The following is a 21348-nucleotide window of genomic DNA, read 5'->3' as shown; positions in this document are numbered from 1 at the left end:
AGTGGTCATCTCATACACCAAGGCTAATCATCCCATATGCAGGGGAGAAGGCTCGTTCTCTATAGCTCCCCTTTACTTTTTGTAATCTCCAATTTCATTTTCAATTGCAACCTAAAAAGTAGGAAAAAATATAAATTATAGGGACATCTTAACCAGGTGAGTTTAAAAAGGACAGTGTTGGACAGCAGAAACCTTTCCTGTCAGTCATGTCATCCTCTCGTTTTTGATTCATATATCTCTATATATTTATACAACTAGGCCAAAGAAAACTCCAGTTTTCCTCCAAAATAAACACATTCTTTTTGTTGATTTTGAATCTAAATGGAATTTTCAGCTCATTAGTGTTTCCATTTCTCTTATCCACACAGCACGGATGTTAATGGTTATTATTTTAGGAGCAATTTCATGTGACTTTGTTTTGATAAACTTGTGATTTCCTTTCAGGCGTTGGTTCTCCATCCAAAACAATCAGCTAGTTTACCAGAAGAAATTTAAGGTATGTCAAGTGACTCCCTGTCTGCCAACCACATTCAAATATGCATGTGTTTGACTTCCAGCACAAATATCCCTTCGTCTATTTTTAAACAGCATGTCACAGACTTGCTGTAGAGCAGAACTGGACTTTTAAGTGTGGAATATAAACCACTACTGTGTGTCAAGTTGTGTCTCTGCATTAGTTTAATAAATGCAGCCATTATGCTACTGATACACTCTGGAGTAGCCACATTTTGCTCGAATTTAACATTTGACATATTTTAACTGTGCACGTGCAACATGCTAAAGATATGTTAGGGAAATTGTTTCATTTGCCTAGTAGAATTATTCTGCAATTCCTTATGTTAGCAATGTTGTACTTTTCCTTAAATCAAAGTCACTGTGCTATTCCTTCAGGACAACCCAACAGTGGTGGTAGAAGACTTAAGGCTATGTACAGTCAAACACTGTGAGGACATAGAGCGTCGCTTCTGTTTCGAAGTAGTTTCACCCACTAAGTGAGTATGAGTCACTGAAAATATTTCTATCTGTGTAATAAGCTTTGCAATATATATATTTTTTAAAAAGGTTGAAAGGTGGAGTATCTGATCAGTGACAGATGACAGCAGCTGTACAAACCCTGTGTTCTGTCCCCACAGGAGCTGTATGATGCAAGCAGACTCAGAGAAGCTGCGACAGGCTTGGATCAAAGCTGTCCAGAACAGCATCGCCACCGCCTTCCGCAACAAGGGAGATGATGGCGAGGTAAAAACGAAACACAACGAGACTTGCTGGTTTGTTAGAAACATGAACATTGTGTAGCAGAGAAATTCAAGGAAAGGCACAAGGTTTTGACTTCATACATTGAATTGCTTTTAAATTTCAGAGATGTTTTCCAGATCTGTCATTTTAACACTGTATAATCTATATATATGTGCATGATACCTAATTGCTATTTCAGATGAGCTGCTTAAATTTAGGGTTTTCTGTCTTTCACTTCACCCAAAAGGATCTAGTTTTATTTTCTTTCATTCTGAGGCTTTTTTAATGTGTCTAACTCTTCTCACTGCTCCCATGTCAGAAGCTGGATAGGAAGTCATCTACCTCGACAGGCAGTCTAGACTCTGGTGGGGAGCCAAAGGAAAGATCTCTGAAAGGAGAGAGTGCCCTGCAGAAGGTCCTGGCCATCCCAGGCAATACCTGCTGCTGTGACTGTGGTCAGCCAGATCCCCGCTGGGCCAGCATCAATCTGGGCATCACCCTCTGTATACAGTGCTCTGGCATCCACAGGTGAAGTACTTTAGTTTTGCAAAAGTGTAATATCTGTAATAGGTCCTTTAATATTGGTGTTAAGAATCCCTAGGCAGACAAAAATAACTAATAACTATGAGAACATACCTCTGTGCAGGACTGAAAGTTCATGTTATCTCTTGTATTTATCTCTTATGATTTAAAGTATGTTGGCCTGTTAGTTGCTGATTTCTTTTTTTTTTTCATCAGGGACCAGTTGTGTGAATGTCTTTTGCAAAGTGTCTTCAGGGACTTATGAAATGTAAACTATCTGTTATGTAAACTCACAGTCTGCTTGGGATGTTGTGACAACCTTTAATGACTGGTCAGATTAAAGAATCTTAATTGCTACATAGGACAGTTTAATCAACATGAAATGTGTCCAGGTCAGTTCTCATGCTCCCTGTAAAACAGAAATAAACAGAGGTTCAGGCTATTCCATAGTTTATAATTGATCTTTATTAGCTAATTGTGGTGATGTAAATATGGTTTTATGTAAGTTTTAATTCTCCATGTGACCCCTGGCCATGACAGCTGTAGGTCTTTGGAACTTTCCCATGCTTTTATATTTGTATGCAGTATACACACATGCAAGAGTTTTAGGTTGAGGTTTTATTAATTGTTTTTAATGTCATTGTCATTCAAAAAATTAATTAACAGTTATATAGCACCTTTTCTCCTGGACACACATTTTACTGTATTTTTCTCAGACAAAGGCATAGTGCATGGTTAATTAATAATTGTTTCCATCTACAGGAGTCTGGGCGTGCATTTCTCTAAAGTCCGGTCTTTGACTTTGGATACCTGGGAGCCAGAACTACTTAAGGTTAGTGAGGAGAATCTTTTACAACCAAAGAACTCAAAATATTTCTTTTAATTAAAGTGCTAATTCTTTTGCAGCTGTGATTCAGTTTATTTTACATTTTTTACTTGCAGTTGATGTGTGAACTGGGGAACGGAGTGATTAATCAGATCTATGAGGCTCGGCGAGAGGAACTAGGAGCTAGAAAACCACAGCCAGGAGACCCAAGGTACAGGACTGCTCTGTTGTATGGCTTGGAGGATTGTAATGGTAATTCCATCGATTAACAAAATATGAATTTCTATTTTGTTTGTTTCACCAACAGACACGAGGTAGAGGCCTACATCAAGGCCAAGTATGTGGATCGCAGATTTGTCCGCCGGCCTTCAGATGAGGAGCTACGCAATAAAGTGGTTTCTCTGAGCAAACAGGAGAAGAGGCTGAGCAGCAGCTCTGAACATCTGCCACCAAGACCGCCTCCACCCACCCCAAAACTGCGACCTGGCTCGAATGTGTCTGGGCAATCAGGTCGGTACAGAACAGATACAAAAACATTTACAGACCTGTAGTTTCAATCACATGTTAGGGTCACTTAATCCACAAAGATGGGTCAAATATTACTACTAGCTCCAAATACATCAATGAATGAGGACCAGAGTGCTGTTTTAATTTATCCAAACCTTATTAGGAACACAGGGATGACTTTTGTGCCATTTTTATTGCTGTAAAGACGCGTCCACTCATTGGCATACTGTTTGTTCAATGAGAACAGCATATGTCTGAGCCCTCTTTGCTTCCCATTGCTTTTCGTAGTTTGTCTCTTCCAGTGTTAGCTGAGCCAGTAGTCTAACTCTCTGTGCTCTCACCCTGCTTTCCTCTTTCTCTCACTCTCTTCTTTTCCTCCCCTGGCTGTTCTGTGCTTCCCAACTAACTTCCCCCTCTCATACCACCCACCCTAAAATTCCCCAACCACACCTTGCCACTCAATGTACTCCCTTGAATTTCCGAACTCCCATCATCCCTTGCGTAGCTGCTACCAGCGGCGCGGAGGCCCGCCGCGACTCTCTCTTCTGTCCTGACGAGCTTGACTCGCTCTTCTCCTACTTTGACACCTCCTCCAAGCTCAGGAGCAGTAAGTACTAAAAGCTCAGTGTTTCGCTTGCTTTCCCTCCCTCTCTGTCCATTTCAGTTCACTGCTTTGTGGACCAAGAAGCCTTCATCCATTCTTCTTTTTCCCCTCCCTCCATCTTGATCCTCCCACTCACATAATGTTAAGAGCATTGCAGAGTGTATCATGTTTTTTTTTCTTTAGGGGAGTCTCTCACATGGGGTTTTGGTCAGTGTCTGGTATTTCCACTTTGTACCTCGTCATCATATTTTTGGTTTTTAGGGACCTGGAACTTGAGGTGATGGAGAGAATCTCATCCAGTTCTCTTTCTGCTGTTTTCCACTGGCTACTTGTCTCAACACTGGGAGTACAAAAAAACTAGGACCACCTGTTCATTATGTCAAAATGACTGAAAAAAACATTTAACCTCAGCTGATATTTAACCACTGATTAGAAGAAAATGAATTCCTTGTTCAATAAGCATTTGAGGGGCCACATATAGAGGCCACCACCAGGAGGACACGGTGTTCCTTTAATTTTATACACCCAGTGAATAGTGAAAGTGGCATCATGTTCTGCCACAAGTAGTGACTAAACTCTTTTTATTCCACAGTAAAAAGTGCAGACAGCGGCATTCAGAACAGTGCTGATGGAAGCAGGGAGATGCTGGCCACCACCCCTTCCAATAACAGCCTGGCAGATGGAGGTAGAATCCATCAAAATAGATCTTTATTCCTATTTCAAGTAATAACTTTTAAAAATGATTGTGCCAGGGGATAAACTTTTTTCCCATGTTCTTCAGATGTTGCTGAGTCTCCACCCATGCCTATGCCTGCTACACTGCCTCCTCCATCGCCATGTAAGGAGATGGTTTTCTATGAGCCCAAGGAGTACAGTCCAGGTCTGCAACTCTACTGGGCCTCATGTGCCCGAAGCCTGCCAGACATGGCGGAGGCACTAGCCCATGGAGCTGAGGTTAACTGGGTCAACACAGACGAGGACAAGAGGACGCCGCTCATTATGGCAGTACAGGGGGTTAGTATGTCTACAAGAAACCGAGTCATGGACTGACCAAGGAAAAGGATTTAGTAATTACGCCGATGGTTGCTAACGGTGCAGATATTAGAATATAGTGGTTGTTGCTTGTGGGATAATTGAAAAATAGAAATTATACTATTGTTTTCAGTGTTTTGTCACCCTAAAAGAAAGAAATGCATTCATTTTTCAGGGTTCACTGGTTACCTGCGAGTTTCTGCTCCAAAATGCAGCGAATGTGAACCAGCAGGATGCTCAGGGCCGAGGGCCCCTCCACCACGCCACCATGCTGGGACACACAGGGTTTGTTCCCAAAGGCCCTTAAATTCTATACTTCATCTATCTGTTACCTGTGATAGGCCAGTTCAAAAAGAATGATCCAACATGAGTTGTATTTGAATTTTTTTTTCTGTTGCAGGCAAGTGTGTTTATTCTTGAAAAGAGGAGCCAATCAAAATGCTGCAGACATTGACGAGAAAACTCCCCTGACCATAGCAGTGGAGGCAGCCAATGCAGATATTGTCACGCTGTAAGTGTCCTTGTCGCCCCATTTTTGGTGCCTTACGTACAGTGTCTATTTAGAAGATAGGTTTTAGCAAAATGTTTTAGTGTCTGCATCTGAGGTATGTGTCGGGCTCCATACATATATTCTCAGTTTTAGTACTAATGACATAATTGCAGGTCTCTGTAAGTTCCTGTTTCTTTATCCACTCCCCAGGTTGCGACTGGCCAAGATGAATGAAGAGATGCGCGAGGCAGAAGGGCCCTACAGCCAGTCAGGTCAATATAACACCGACAGCCCCACCGAGATGCAATACAGGAAGTGCATGCAGGAGTTTATTAGCCTGCAGCTGGACGAAACTGAATAACCGTCCGCTCTCGTCACGACACAGGGACACAGGGACAAAAAAAACAAACAGGCTTAGGAGAAGCTGAGGTTTCAGAGTTGGAGTCAGTTGACTTGAAACAGCATGATGTCATACAGTTTATTCTCTGTGGTTTCATTGCAAACAAAAGACCTCCAGGTTAGAAGAATTTGATCCTGTGACTGTAAAGCCCAGTTTGAGTGAACTGAGTCCGACTCTGCCTGTGGTGCTCCTGTGTCCCGCTGTAACAGCTTCCAGCAGATCTGCACCTGGTTGTGGTTGAACATCAGGTGCTAGGCTGTGTTAATGTGACAAGATTAAAGCCATCAAACTCTGAACAGTACTGAGGAGTTTTGTTCCAAAGTGGAACATCCAGATTTTTCATTATTAAGTGACTGTTACTTACGTCAAATTATTGATAGCACAACCTGAAAAAGTCACTTTTTACTCAATAGCCTGTCTTTATTTTAAATTTAAATGATTTCCTCTGTTTTAGAGGCTTTCAGTGAGTTATAGCAGCAGATTAGATTTTTTTTTTGTTTACATTATCTTTGCAAAAAAAACGACCTACCCAGTAACTGCCATCAGTATCCAGTAACACTAGATGCTGCAGTTTTTACTTCAGCATCTGCAATAATTGTGACTTTTGAATGACATTTTATATCTGCAGAGGCGCAGTGTCTGTCTGTGAACTTTAAAATTCGTCAGAAGTAATTTATGCACATTCCTATTTAATGGTTATGCAACTGCTGTACCTTTCCCCATGTGACTGTACCATTCTCATTTGAAGTCTTAACCACTTTGATGGCCTGTGTTTACTTATTCGAAGTGTTCAGTGTCCAATCATGATGCATCTTAATGTTGTGACATGCCTGGTCAGAAAAAAAATTCTATTTTAGAGCAGTATCCTTTTATAAAGATAATGTATAATACGTATTCTTATTCTACATGTTGTAAATGATGTGCATACGTTTTCTTATAGTCTGACAGAAGAAGCAGGGTTAAAGTGTGACACGAGTGTTGCACACGGCTGAGTGCCATGAAGGCTTTGTGTTCACATCCTCTTTTTCTTTTGATTGATCGTGTGGTATTTACTTCCTTATACAACAGTATTGTGTCTTGTTATTAGTCGTTGCTTGTTGCCTGTAACTCGTGGGGAATCCTGAATTGTAAGACGCGAACGTCGTCTCGAATGTTAGTGGATTTTTACTCAGATACGGTACATTGTCAAGCAACAAGTGCAATAGTCTAAAAAAACTATCCACATGTAACCATGTATAGCTTTTATCACCTTAGAGTCCTAGCTTATATCTATCTTAATCATGATGGGAGCTTTAGAAAAAAAAAAAGATATTCACAAAGAATGTGGAAAAAGATTAGCTTAAATTGAATGATTGAAATCTACCCCAGTTTCATCCCACATCTCCACTTTATACAGCCCTTAAAATCTTCAGAGGGCACCAAAGCACTTTGATTAAAGGCTCAGTGAAAGGGTAGCGCCCCCTGCTGCTGGCAGTACAATATGTGATGACATGTCTGAGGATGTGTCAGTTAGTGAAAGAGTATTGATCGTGTTGTGATTGTGTTTTAGAAAAAGGATTTTTTTTTTCTTTACAGCAGACTGAGCAGTTTCTTTTAGACTGTGGAGCAAAGGGATTTGTGCATTTACACGTGGTGACCACTAGAGGGAGGGCTTAGCTCATAAATGTCCTTAAGGAATGGAGCATTTTACACTGAGGGCTAAATGTGCTGCTGCAGATGAGTGGACTGTTATAAGCCTGTTTGCTGCTTTTTTCTAAAGCTGGTCTTTTTTTTTCCTGAGAAGATTTTGGACCTGAATTACATTTTGTGAGTGTGAAATAATAGGAATCAGCTGTAGTTTAAAGGTCAACAACACTAGAGACAATTGTGAGAGGAACATAACATAGTTTGAGTATGTGCTTCCAGCCGCTGAGTGATCCTCATGGTTTTTGCCTTGTTGTCTGCATCAGCTTCGTCCTCTTTGATAACAGAGCCTCTTCATCAGCACCTACAATCAGCTGATGAGACTGATGAGAGCTATTCAAGGGTGATGAATGAGAGGGAAAACTAGCCTCATCAAATCCTCCCTCGACTCCAGTTTTTCTACCCGATTAAGTTTGTAGAAGTGCAGAGTGGTGCTTCTCAGTCTGAGTGCTATGAGCATTTAAACACTGATTTTTAAATTACTAAGAGGGATATTTATTTTTTTAAAGCACAATGATTATAATTTTAATATCTTCCATAAATATTCTAAAAGTTGAAGCATGACTCGGACTGAGAACCACTGCTCTGGTGAAAGACGAGGCCCTTCTCTTCCTGACGCTGTCTCATTCTCTTTATGTACATCTGCTCTCTCTCACTTTTGTATTTTGCTTTTCTTTTTCTCACTCTCCTCCCCAGAGTTTGTGCCTTTCTTCTTTTGTCCTCTGTTTTTTCTTTGGGGGTGCTGAGGCCAACACAACTGTATTTTTGTACATAAAACTCCTGCACTTTAAACACAATACAGTTGTTGACTGAAACTCAAAGTCTGTGGGCTTGTCTTTTTTTCTGAATCAGTCTCCAGTTGCTAACACGATTTCTTGGCGATTGTTTTTTTTTTGCTCCTTTTATTTGCTCCTCCTCTGCTTCATCTTTTCTCCCTCTGCGTTGCTCTGTTTCATATTTCGAGCCACGCCGACACTCTTAACAGGTATGGCCAACATTATTTCTTGTTTCTTTCCTGTTGACTGTGATGCCACTGTCGCTTCCCACTTTGCAAATATTTTTTTTTATCCTGCTTAACACCGGCAAGTGATGCTCTGCAAAATTAGCAGTAAAGTTTTATTTGACTTTGTGGTAGTTTGTAGTGATTGTGTAGGAGAGACTAGACTGCAAGTGATGTGGTTGGAAATATGCAGGGGATAAAGCTAGAGATTAAATGTTTTCACCGTGACTAGAAGTGAAGGTCATTTATGAGCCTTTCCTTGTCTATTTTAAGGATTCTTTTAGGTAAAACAGTCATTTATTAAAAAAAAAAACAACAACAGGGGAAATATGGAATTTATAATTGTGTGTGAAACAAATATGGCTACTATTGCTCATGTTTTGTTCTTGTTCCAGGAGATGAAACCTACCAGGACATTTTCCAGGATTTCACCCAAATGGCCTCAAATGACCCGGACAAGCTGAACCGTTATCAGCAGTATGACCCACAGCGACCCTGACACTGCAGAACAGCTGTCCTGCGGTGCTCAGGACGATACTAAACAATATTCAGTCATTGTCAATAAGGTGCGTCTACCTTTAATCAAATTTAAAAACTGCGTTTTCAAGTCAAGTGAAGAAACATCTATGGATTATTTCATCTTTTCTCAGTAGGACCTATTACATAAGTAGATGGTACAGTGTTAAAGCTTTGGGAAGTCATTTGTATTTCTGATATATGTGAATGACAATGACTGTTAAATACTTCATTTTATACCCCCCAGTGCTTCCTCTGCTCAGTAGGAATCTCTTCATGTACATCAGCATCTTTTTTTGTATGTAAGTTTAGCTTTGGCGCTCTCTTTCAGCAGTTTGCTTTTACATGTTTGCACAAATCCCTTAAACGTCTTAAACAGCCACTGATGTTTACCAGGTTTGATGGTAACTTTGACGTGTCTAACAGTGTACAGTGAAGATAGAAACCTGTATCTGTGTTTTTTAAATAGGTGGTAGATGATTTGATTTTTAAATATTTGTTGTTTTTTTTTTAAATGTTTTCATTTTTCTCCTTAGAACCTGCAGTACACAGTATTGTGAGTCCTGTCTTTGGTTTATTCTCATTGATACAAGTAACACTCTGTTTTATAGGTCCATCATTTTCCAAAATATTCAGTCATTTATTGATATCTTTTAGTGATTATCTAACTAGTGACACTGTAACAGCAAGTCCAAGTTAAAATACTGACTTTTTTTTTTTATTTTAGTTTTTCTGAAAAATGAGCGTGTGATATTCCAGTCCTCACTATACAAATGCACACAGATCTAAGACAATCAGCAGCGAGTATGTCACAGTATGCTGGAGTTTTAAATCTTTTTACTCAAGAGGGGATCAACTATAGCCATGAAGAGAAAGGAGGCGATGGCAGCTAGGCTGGGAGTTTGGTGGAGCCTCTGCTGAAAAGGCTAAAAACAAAAAAGTAAAAGAGAAGTTTCTGATCCTGCAGATAAAAAAGCGAGTTTCAGTCTAAAAGCAGGAAAGCTTATGCACCAAGGATGCATAACCCTGCAGAGAAAGCTGAAGGCTCGTGTCAGACTGAACAGCTTCTCCTTCAGAAATGAAACAGAAAAGCAGCTGATGTTGGGGCAGATCATTGCCATAATGTAGAAGTCAGTCAGTTATTGAATGTAAATAAATAATAATAAGAGTTCAGCAAATCTTTAAAGGATTCGTAAATTATTTTTGGAGAATGACAGACCTGTAAAGTGAAGTGTTACAGAAATACAGTCCAGAGTTCTGCCGGATGCTGTGTGATTAGTTTGGACTCGTGCAGGTCAGTTCCAACTGATGACAGGACGGTTGTACTGTAGGATTTTCTTTCTTCTCTTTCAAAGTAAGATGAGGAAACCTTTTGTCCAACTCGACCTGGGATGCAATTCCTTGTACATTTTGTACAGATGCTTTCGACTGAAGTATAAATTTAGTGGTACTTGAATCATTAAATAAGCTTTTGTATATGCTGTTCTTTGTATCCTTACATAATTCTACCCCATTTTATATTGCCTCTGTATACCAATATATATGTACTGTGTAATATACCTGTAATATGAAAGGACTTCAAATACAAACAGACTGAGGATTCACTTCTGAATGGTGATTTTTTTTTTTTTTTTAAGTTTGCGTCATTCGTGTTCAGCCACAAAGCGGTGTCAGTGCCGACACACTGAGGTATTTGATGCTGTAAATGAGTCATATAGATCCTCTTTTGTCAGATGAGTCGACACAGTGCTGATGAAACCTGTCAGCAACAGCAGAATCTTCGTAGTCTCTGTTGTCAGTCGTGACGTTCTCTCTTTGGGAGCAAAAAAATCAGATAGAAGAAGAAAAAATACAGAGAAATATTCAAAGTTTAAAAGTTAATTACTGTCACTGTCAGAAGGGGGAGACAGATATTCTACACTGTAGATTTAAAGCAGCAAAAACATCTGTCTCCTGTTTTACTTAGAATCACTTAATAAGAATAGAAATGATTACATTGTCAAAGCTAAAAGTTTTCAAATGAATATAAGTTACTGCTGTCACAAAAAAATATAGTAATAGTAATTCATCCTGTCAACCATTGGCAGAATTTAAGAATCCACCCATTATCTTGTGCTCTTTGCAAAGAGAATAATCTTCTATATATAATCTTGAGGCACCATGATTACGTGATAATAAAGCATTGTCAGGGAGCCGAGGCTCTGACTAAGCCTTAATAGCTAAGTTTACAGCTGCTTTTCTCCACTGTAGAAAAAACAAAAGCATCAATCAGTGTTGTACTCTGTCTGTCCAGCAGGGGGAGGCCAGCTGGGAGGAGCAGAATATCCTGAAAGTGGAGTTTAGGTCCTGGTCTTTACACCAACACAGACTGTACTGCGTCCTAACATGATATCTAATGAGAGCTATCTCAGTCCCATTTGTCATGAATCCACTGTGTGCCCGTCTTGATACACTTCCATTACATCCTCCTTTAATAACTACAGCATGTTTATGTCTGCATGCAGGCCAGCGGTGCCCACTACTTCAGCTGAGTTATAGGTGTGTGTGTGTGTGTGTTTAGTCTGCAGCAAACTTACATTCCTGAGTATGCGCTGCTGTTTTCAACAATGAGTGCACATATCATAATTCAGTTCAGTACTACAGCAGAGGCTCCTGTTAAACACATAGTTTGGTTTCTGATGTGCAGGTTAGGTGCTGCTCTCTATTACAAGAACTTTTTTTGGCTTTTTGTGTAGCGATGCTGACATCTTTTTGTTCCTCTAAGAATAAAGCATGACAGGAAATAAGGGAGCAAGTGGGAATATGTGGCTGCAGAGTTGAAGGATACTTTTTATGCACAGTCACCATGAAGCCTAGAAGCATCAATGCACCTTAAACATTTTCAAAGAGATGATTTTACACCAGTAAGTCTAACCAAACACACAACAATTTTAGTTTTTGTGAGGGAAATCTGTTCAACAATCTTTGACAAATGAACATTTTTGTTTGGAGGACTCCTTATTTGCTTCTCACGTATCTTTGTTTAGCAACCAAAATTCTTTATTTTGCGAGTTTTTCCTTTGTTTGGGGAGATCAAACATTTGGTGGTTATAATTTTGTGTTTCAGTCCGTGTGCCATGGTGTCATGCCACCTCATGATCCACAGTGACACATGGCTCACTGTCTCTGTTCTGTGAACTGGCCACCGAGTCTTTTTCCAGGAAGTCTGTGGTCTGTTCCCCTGTGGAGAAATGAAGGGCCGCCGCTGGAGACGTTTCCCTCCATAAAAACACCATGTGAACAAACGCTGAGAAGGGCCAAGCTCCATTAATGCTGCCCAGACTGCCAGCGACCAAACAGCAGAACAGTATTCATGTTAACAAGTTACCAAGTCCAGTGGTGACTGAAGTCTTATTTTCTACAAACAAAGAGAACAGGCCAGAGGACTGAGGTCATCTTTGTGAGCTCCGACACGGAACCCAACATTTTATTAGTTTAAACAGCACAAAATTCACTCTAACATACTGATGTCAAGGTTTAAGATAACACATATAACCACGTATCAACCTTATTATTTAGATGTATTTTTGTGTGACTGTGCATCTTATAAGTGGCACTATCTGCTAAGTTAGTGATGAGTGATTAATAAGTTTTTGGCCCCACCTAAAAAACAACCGGACTCAAACACCTCACACCAGAAAACAGGCCCGTGGACATGACTGATCTGAGAGCTGTGGGCTCTGTGTGGTTCCACTGATTTGATTTGTCTGATTTGTCTCTGGTGCTGGATCCAAGTATAAAACTTTAAAAATCTTTCTCCATTGTTATTGACAGCATGCACACATCCCTGTTGGTGTCCCAGTTGTGTTGTTTGTGGGTCTGCGTGATCATGCATCACCAAACTGGAAATCCACCATGGGAGTTAGCAGCAGGTGCTCTATTGAAAACCTGTTCTATATGCATGTTATGTCATATTATGCAAGAAGATCAGGGATGAAACACCTATAAATATACACGTTTTATTTGTATATAGTTTTACTATATTTCCATGTTTACCTTTTCCAGTTCTTAAAGTTGTTCATCGAGCATGTTTGTATTTTTTTTAGATTATTTTCAATTTGGATTTCATGATTTTTGTGTATTTTTGGGCTCAAATGTTAAGAAAGTAGATTAATGTTTTAAAAATTAGATCATGTAGATGAAGTTGTGCTGAAACAAACAAACATGGGCATGGTAAACATTTTTATATGTGGGTATTTAAAAGCAAAATCAAAGACGGCAGAAGGTAAAGTTCCATTTTCTCGATTATCAGAAAGATTACAGATGTTACTCACCCCTCCTTTCTTTTGTATAAATCATCTTCTTACTGGGCCATGAACTAATTCATCTCTTCTGTGTAATCTATTAATATACGTTCAAAACTCATTTGTGAAATCTTACTGTGGAAAATAAGGCCTGAGCAGCATAAAGTAGAAAGAAATGTAATTTATCTTAAATTTATATTTACACATTTCAGATCAACACAGCTGCTGAGCGAGTCAAATAACGTCTGTAGCAGGAAAACTCGTCAGCCTGCCAGAAATACTTTGAACATTTGTACTACATGGAACAATTGTGGTCTCAAAAATCCTCCATCCATGAGCAGCGGTGTTTACTCCGCCCGTGTTCACACTGAACAGAGAGGTTCGGGTTTCATATTTTGGAGCGGCCTTGTGCTGAGAATCCAAACAGTCCTGCCTGTATTCTCTAAATGCTGGTGATGAATGAGCAGACAGCATGAATAGGTGTAGTGTTACAAACACACATGTTCCTACCACAGTGTCCTCCAGCAGCTCATGCTGACAGGGAGGGGAAGAGAAGGTGGTGGTGTCTGAGGTGTGTTGTACCATGCACCACCATCACCAGCCTGCAGATCTCTGTGCTTGTCTAGTTTATGTCTCCACAGCCTGTGTTCCCAGAAAGAGCAGCTCCACTTTTTTCCTTTGATTTTTTTTTTTCTGACTGAAGCCTCCTCAGAGAGCAGTGCTCCACGCTGCAGTGAGCAGCCAGCCTTTCCAAGAGGTTTCCCCAGCTGCTGCTGCTGCTGCTGCTGCTGCTTCACCGCCAGGCCTGGTGTCCAGCTGTTCTGACAAGCAGAGGATGGAAACCTCCTCTCAGCCAGCTGCAGGGAATCAGAGTCCTGTTAACCTAAGTGCAGTTTAGAAGTCAGATCTATGAGATCCAGAGGTGTTATGATTAAATCTCACAATCTGGCTGGGAAAATCTAGACTAAGATCTAAGACTAAGATGTTTTAAGCTCATTGAGTCCTACTTAAAGGGGCAAAAATGTGTACTTTAGGTTAACACATTAGCACACACTGTGGGGGTGCATTATTCAGCAGAGCTGTTAAGTTGGCCCTGGTGAGCATTACCTTTCTAAAATTCATATTGGTGACCTCAAACAAAAACAAATATCATTTTATATTTTTCCAGGCAGTCTATAGTGAAATGATAGAAGAAGGGTGCAGTATTTGGCATGGCTGATTTTGGCTCTGCTTTTAGCTGTCCTCCAGGAAATATCACCAGCATCATTATATCTTAGCCACAGGTAGTATTTTCTTATTTCATCTTTTACAATTTTTACAAAAATGTGCTATTTTCAAAGACATATTTGACCTTATAGCCTTTGTAATTCATGTGTGTATCATGTCCTTATCCTCCTCCACAGAGGCTGAAGGCTGTTGAAGGTAGAAACAGTGCAGATAGACCTGATATATTCATACTTGGAAGAAAGGAACATGAATATTCTGGACATTTTCCTACCAGCCCAGTTTGCCCTTTTCCTTCTCAACTCTCTATGAGATGAAGAAGAAGAACACACCTGTAAAACAAAGACTTCACACGACATCCCCCTGCTCCTCTGGCCGAGGGATTCAAGGGGCCCTGCTAAACAGGAAGCTAGAGGTGAGCAGCATGATGTCATAAAATCAGGAGTAATTGTGAATAAGTATGTGGTTTTAAATGTCAGATCTAACTGTTGCCTTCTCTCTGATTTTCTTCATGGAGCCCACATCTCCAGCTGAGAGTGCAGAGTCCTTCCTCTACAGAGTTCCCTGCAGCTCCATCAGCCTGGAGGCTTCAAGTAGGTGATCAATCAATGAAGTGTTGTCGAGCACCACTTGTCCTGCCCAGCTGCTGCAGGCGGCTGCCAGTGACGATGGAGAGCATTATATAACTCTTCAAATTGTTTTGACATCAGTCACCTATTTGGGTTCAGAGGGGCCAAGTGAATGTCAACACAGTAAACTGTAGGCAGTGGGGCAGGACACTGGGGCAGAATGTGCTGTTCTGTTTAAACAGGTCACTGACAGCCAGTGGTGGGCCATCATACACATCAGTGACAAAAATTCACTTATTTTTCAATAAGTTTGGCAAAAAAATTCGACATCGTCAAACTTTTATATCAGATTTTTGCTGATTTTATATATTTACATGTACGTCTTGATACAAAAAAAGTCAAGTGAAGTCAAGAAATGTGAACATTTAGTCAAGGATGTGTCGTCAACATTTTACATTTAATGACAACTAAAAAAAAATTTTTGTCACTGTTGGACCCGGCACTGACATAAAGGTGACATATATGATGTCATTTAGAAATAGAATTGCAGTGGTATGGGATGTAGGTGCTGCAGACAATAAAAATACATAAATATATTTGTTGTTTCTATTCCATGACATTTTGTATGTCATGGTTCATCTGTGAAATGAACAGTATGGAGAATTTAAAGTGATGCAAAGAAATAAATGAATAACTCTAATCCTAAACCCAGCTCAGGACTAAGATTAGGGTTAGATTTGGTTTAGGAAGGTCGCAGAGTTGTGGTTCAATGTTTGATGCATTCGGGTCACTGAAGTCACTAACAATAGCTCTGCATTAGGGTTAGGGTTAGGGTTTCACAGTTAGGAAGGTCACAGAGTTGTGGTTCAAAGTTTAATGCATTCGGCTCACTGAGACCATTACGGAAATGTCTCACTTGAGGCTCTATGTCTCACTTGAGGCTCTATGTCTCACGACGGCCGAGATGTTAACCCTAGCTCTTCATTAGGGTTAGGGTTACAGTCAAAACTAGGGTTAGGGTTAGGGTTAGCGTTAGGGTTAGGGTTACACCTAACCCGAATGTAATAAACTTTGAACCACAACTCTGGGACCTTCCTAACCCTAACCCTAGCTCTGCTTTTAGCATTTAGAGCTTTATTAATTGTACTATTGACACCCCAACGTAACCAACTTAATAATATGTATAATATTATAATAATAATAATGAGATGAGATTGATGGTTAATAATTTAGGAAGGCATATGTAGAATGATCAATAATGAAAATAAACATTGATATGATGAAACACAAGGGCAGGAAAAAGCACATCAATGAGACTCAAAGGAAAAAATGCATTCTTGATAAATCAATTTACAACGATCATTAGAAGAGACAATTCCATAACTATCCATTATCGGTGCTGTATTGACACTTTTATTTTCCCACCAAATTGTTTCTTTATGCTATTTCTATATTTTATTTTTGATTTCCTTCTTCACTGTATAAACTGCATTTTTGTTTTGTGAATAACAAACATTTGATCATCAATCAAAATGTGTTTGTTTACTGGCTAATAAATCGTTAAGATTTCCTGTGAAGCACCAGAAGTAACTTGGCTTCAATTAGCTTAAAAGCCTTTAAATGATAATTTCCTGCTTTTAGACCAGACAACGTGGGAGTGAAGCTACAAAGGAACTACTGAGTACAACACAAACAATGCTTAATATGTGTATTAAACTCAGCTGCCTCCATCTCTCCTCCTCACGGCTTCGCTGTAGGAGGTCTCTATCTTTTCACCATCACAGATAGAGTCCAATTTATGAGCTTCAGGCCATCGAGGCCAAAATCCACAACATGCTGGGTTCATAGAGAACATCCAGAGCTCCATCATGGACCACCGGCACATCACTCGCTGGCCCTTCAGTCCAGCCAACAAAAAAAACTAAAAAGTGGTCAGGTCAGCTGCACAATTACTGACCAGCTCTCTCTCTGGTGGGTCCACTTGTTTGCTTTAACAGTGCTGCTGACCCTCCATCCTTTCAGCAGCACAGTCACTAGTGCTGCATCCACAGACGGTGACTACATGCTCCGTCTGCTCGCCCGCCTCGACAGCTGGTTCACCAGTTCGTTGACAGACATTAGCTCCTCTCCACTGCTTGGCCTGTGTGAGTGGATGCAGGCAGGGGATCACTTTTTCCTTGTAAGGTCTTCTGTGGTCCACACTGCTTAAAAAGGGCAGATCTAAGGTCACAGGCCTGACTACTGAAACAAAACATAAATGAGTGGAGATGGGAGCATTATTTTCGTTTTTCGTACTGACTGGAGTTCACAGCGTGGAAGACCACCGAACAGGTCCACATCTCTGCTGTGATAAAAATGATGGAAAGCTCTGTAGTGAGAAATGGATTTGTGTCGGCTGTTTGTCTGCCAGGTGTGGAGACAAACGAAATGAGGAGGAAGTCCACACTTCACAGAGAAAGTATGAAAAGTATGAGACGTGGCTTTGAACAGAGGCAGATGTTACCCTTACAGATCTAACTTCTTCCCACCCGTGTTTCACTGGGACGTACGGGAAGTGAAAAGGATGACTAAACATTACCTTCTGCTCAGGCTAAGCTGGCTCTTTAAGGAATGTGATCCTGCAGAAGGAGGTTGTGGACTGAACCAGCCCTATATTTATGATGTGATGGAGCAGGTTGCACTCCACCAGCCCACATACCGAATGATGATGATGATGGATTAAGTGGTTAAGGTCAGAGTCCAGATTTGATTCCCGGACGAGGAATTGTTCGGAAACAAGAAGTTGTTTACAGTCTGACCAAGTATCTGAGAATGTGAGAGGAGGAACTGATTAGACTGAATGTCTGGCCAATACACTGTAAGCCTGTCCTCTGATGGGAGCAGACGAGCAGCAAATCATCTAACAGTGTTGTCTTTTTTTCCGCCAGTCAAAAGTCGTTGGTGTGGCATTCCAACCGACTTCATGCAGAAAACAACCGCCGGTGTTATCATTGCCCTGAACGTGTCCCAAACCACTTTTCCACATTCACTTACCAAACACAAGGCTGGAGAGACTGACCACATGAAGAGGATAAACTGAAGGAGACTGAAAATTACAATGAAACAAAGTGAATTCTTTTACAGTTTATTCATTCGGCATATATTTAAAGAATAAAACGTGATATGTTGCAAATCTCTGCATTTAGTTTTTAACCCAGCATCCAGCAGGTTTGGGTCACTTTGCAGCTGTATAAAGGGGGAATGTTTTCATTTTTTTTGGCTTTTAATAGCAGGCCTACTGTACAATATTATGTTTTATTTTCAATACAATTTAATTTTATATATATATATATATATAGTTTATGTATTACAGCACATTGTTTATCAGGTTATTTCATGGGTTGAATACTAGAATTGTAGCAATCTTTGGTTTCTTATATCTGATCTGCAGATCTCTGCTATGTAGCACTGGCTCAATAATCCACGTGTAGCAACAATTTATGGAGCATATATTTTTATGTAACAATAATTTGGATAATGTGCCATAATCATTAATCTGCATTAATATGATGAATGTTTGATGCAGTTCATAAGTACTTCATGTGCTGTGGAAACTGAATTTACACTGTAAGAATATTCAATGATGTATCATGTGATTCTACTGTAAAACGTTTGTTGATGTTACAGAATGTGACATGGACAGTTTTATCCAGAATTTCTGATGTGAACACAGAGGTGACTTTATCATATAATCAAACATTGCTCCCATGAGCACTCTGTTAACTGCTTAATGCTACAGCTGTTGAGAGTAAATACAGGCGGGATTCTGTTTGGCGTGTCTGCAACAGTACCCAACATCCTGCTTGTCCCTGCACGAAGGCTTCTTTAGGAATAAAAAGAGGCTTCTGAAGCAGCTCATATTTTAAGCTTAGCAAAGATGAGTGCTGGAAGATCAGCACGCTAATGTTTTAAAATCAGAGCCAAAGAAGTTTTGAAACGGGTCATTCTGTTTTAAGCAAAGTTATTTTTAATAATGTAGCTTTTACTTCCAAGTAAAAGCTACATTCCAGTCCAATAAGTCCAATAACAGCTGTGGTTAGAAGTTTATTTCAGTGGACCATGATTCTGATAATGTCACTAAAAAACACGCTTCCCCAGCCCTGCCATCCAGTGCTGTCTCACCCACTTTACTGTGTTACTGTACAGAGACAGTCTGCTGGCTGGATTGTAGCAGCTGCTGCTGAGTGCTGGAAATATAAACCAGTTTAAACGTATGGGATTAGAGAGTGCTTCGACACACGCCTGGTGAAAAATCCACTCAAATAAACATGCACACACTCCAGTCTCCAATATATAGATTTTTTTTTTATTGTATGGACTGAAAATTATACAATATGAGAATGTAAAATATTCCCTGTGTGGCGAATGAGGAGCCAGAACAGGAAAGAAACGTGTAAAAGAGGAGGTGAAGCAGGAACGTGACAGGGTGAGCAGGTGCACAGAGGGGAGATGCAGGAACATGCTGGGAACTCACTTCTGACATCTGAGGAGAGAGAGAAACAAACCAATTACTCATAACACAATGTGAGGGACGCAATTACATCATATGGCTTCATTTAGTTTGAATGATGGATTTAAAATGGACTAATTACAGGACAAACTAGTAATACGTTCAATGGTAAAATATGTGAAGCAGAAGTATGAAAAGCAACTAGCTGCACAGTGACTGTAATGACTGAGGATTGATGATAAATAGTAAGTGGTGAACTCCACACACTGACAGCAACAAGAATACATCGAGTAACACAAGACAGCTGTCGGGCAGATGTGTGTAGGGGAACTGACTCGTGATGTGCCTTTTTTGTTCTGACAAAGAGCTTTAGTGAGATTTCTGATGGGGTATACTTGATTACAATATTGTTGATTGGTTACTATGTAAAAATAATTTGACAATACACATGAAACTTGGTGTAACAACATTGTCAAATTGTCAAGAGGCACTACAAAGCAAATGGCAGACAACTGTAAAGTAAACCATAGTTCTAGATCTACAGACCATGCTAAGCAAAGCTAACTGTACACTCAGGGATATGTAAATCAGTATGTGTGTACACACCCAAACAAGTAAGAAGTCCTGTACAGAGTCAGGGCACTGTGACCTGACATTTGTGTTGTAGACACAAACGTGTAAAAACCTTTTCATTTCTAGGCTCACAGTAACTGTGTCATCTCTGGCATCCCACCCAATTCTACCTGACAGCGATCTCTGCAGAGTTTAATCTGTCACACAGCATGCTGACCTCATAAAGAGGTGACAAAGGTGTCATGCTCAGAGGCCCTAATTTGGTCACCAACACCTTATTGGCCTCATTGGATGAAACGGCGTGCTCCCCGGTGGGAGGCAGGCTGCGCCCGATCCAACACAAACACAAAAAGCTGCCAGGAATCAATCAGAGCACATTCTCATTGGCGAGCTTGGTGAGAGGGTTTGCCCTGCAGGCTGCCGTTTGGAGATGGCAGTGATGTTTACATTCCTCCGTCAGGGACGGGTAAAGGTTGGTTAACAGCACAGACCTGCATTGTGTGTTATCACACAACATTGCTTGTTATGAAAACGGCCCGATGCCTCTGTGTGAGTTTGTTGGAGCCAGGCAGCTGTCAGTGACACTGAATTACACACAACCTGAAGTGTACTTCCACACTGTGAGCAGCCACTGTACACATTTGTGCTGTCTGTCCTGTAAGATCATAAACCTGCTGGTTTTTATTAGGGTCATTTTGTATTGTGCTACATCAGTTAACAGCCTACTGCGTAAACAGTCTTTACTGTTGATCCAGAGTAAAAATCTCAATATTTCTTGGTGTGTTTGAAACTTTTCAAGATGATGAAGCAACAGGTGGAAAATGTGGAAGAGAGAGCAGCATGTTGCATATCAGAACAAACCTTTGCTCCGCAAGCATTTCTATTCGTCAATGTACTCGAAAGGCTCGGGGGGCTCAGGCTCCTGCTCCTCCTCCTCGATTTTGGGGCCATGAGCTGAGACAGGCTCTACCAGCTCCTCCTCCTCCTCACTGGTGTCCTTCAAGATGATGATCCCGCCTGTATGGAGCTAGGGACAGACAAGGAAAATTACAGAATAAGATGGGTTTATTTTGAACTTTAAGTGGTGTCAAACCAAAAGTGAGAATCCAGCCTTGTACATATGCACAAAAAATTCAAATAAAATGTAATTAATTCCTATTAAAACACTCTTCCAAAAATGCTTTCTGTGAAAAAAACTAAAAAACCCAATTAATGAGAGGATATTGCATTTATTTCAATATAGGCTGTCAATAGATCTGACATTGACCAGTTGTTAGGATAATCCTGTAAAAACCAGTTCACTTCCTAAACTCAAAAACAAACCCTTAAAAGGAAAGCAGTATTACAAAACTTAACACAAGCAAAGACACTATTTTGGCACTTGATACTGAACT

The 21348-nt window shown here is 40.3% G+C and overlaps 2 protein-coding genes across 6 annotated transcripts in view; one reads left to right on the top strand and one right to left on the bottom strand.

The window, feature by feature from the left end:
* Positions 1-10421, top strand: part of LOC114434168 (arf-GAP with coiled-coil, ANK repeat and PH domain-containing protein 2-like) — a 38035-nt gene extending 27614 nt beyond the window's left edge. For all 5 annotated transcript variants that reach the window (XM_028403162.1, XM_028403161.1, XM_028403158.1 and 2 more), the window contains 13 exons: positions 445-496; positions 892-992; positions 1134-1239; positions 1556-1764; positions 2521-2590; positions 2701-2795; positions 2892-3094; positions 4288-4380; positions 4477-4709; positions 4903-5012; positions 5128-5238; positions 5428-5489; positions 8696-10421. In XM_028403162.1, the coding sequence (XP_028258963.1) occupies positions 445-496; positions 892-992; positions 1134-1239; positions 1556-1764; positions 2521-2590; positions 2701-2795; positions 2892-3094; positions 4288-4380; positions 4477-4709; positions 4903-5012; positions 5128-5238; positions 5428-5489; positions 8696-8799 (1549 nt within the window). In that variant the 3' untranslated portion in view covers positions 8800-10421. The remainder of the gene's footprint in view (positions 1-444; positions 497-891; positions 993-1133; positions 1240-1555; positions 1765-2520; positions 2591-2700; positions 2796-2891; positions 3095-4287; positions 4381-4476; positions 4710-4902; positions 5013-5127; positions 5239-5427; positions 5490-8695) is intronic.
* An 8795-nt stretch (positions 10422-19216) lies between these two features.
* Positions 19217-21348, bottom strand: part of psmd1 (proteasome 26S subunit, non-ATPase 1) — a 29157-nt gene continuing 27025 nt past the window's right edge. Inside the window, exons 24-25 of the mRNA XM_028403120.1 lie at positions 20816-20981; positions 19217-19414 (exon numbers count right to left, since the gene is read on the bottom strand). Coding sequence (XP_028258921.1) covers positions 20835-20981 — 147 coding nt within the window. The 3' untranslated portion in view covers positions 19217-19414; positions 20816-20834. The remainder of the gene's footprint in view (positions 19415-20815; positions 20982-21348) is intronic.

This window comes from Parambassis ranga, chromosome 4 (genome assembly GCF_900634625.1).
Source record: "Parambassis ranga chromosome 4, fParRan2.1, whole genome shotgun sequence".
Taxonomy (NCBI): domain Eukaryota; kingdom Metazoa; phylum Chordata; class Actinopteri; family Ambassidae; genus Parambassis; species Parambassis ranga.
The sequence above is the reverse complement of the archived record's forward strand: the minus strand, read 5'-3'. Positions and strand labels throughout refer to the sequence as shown.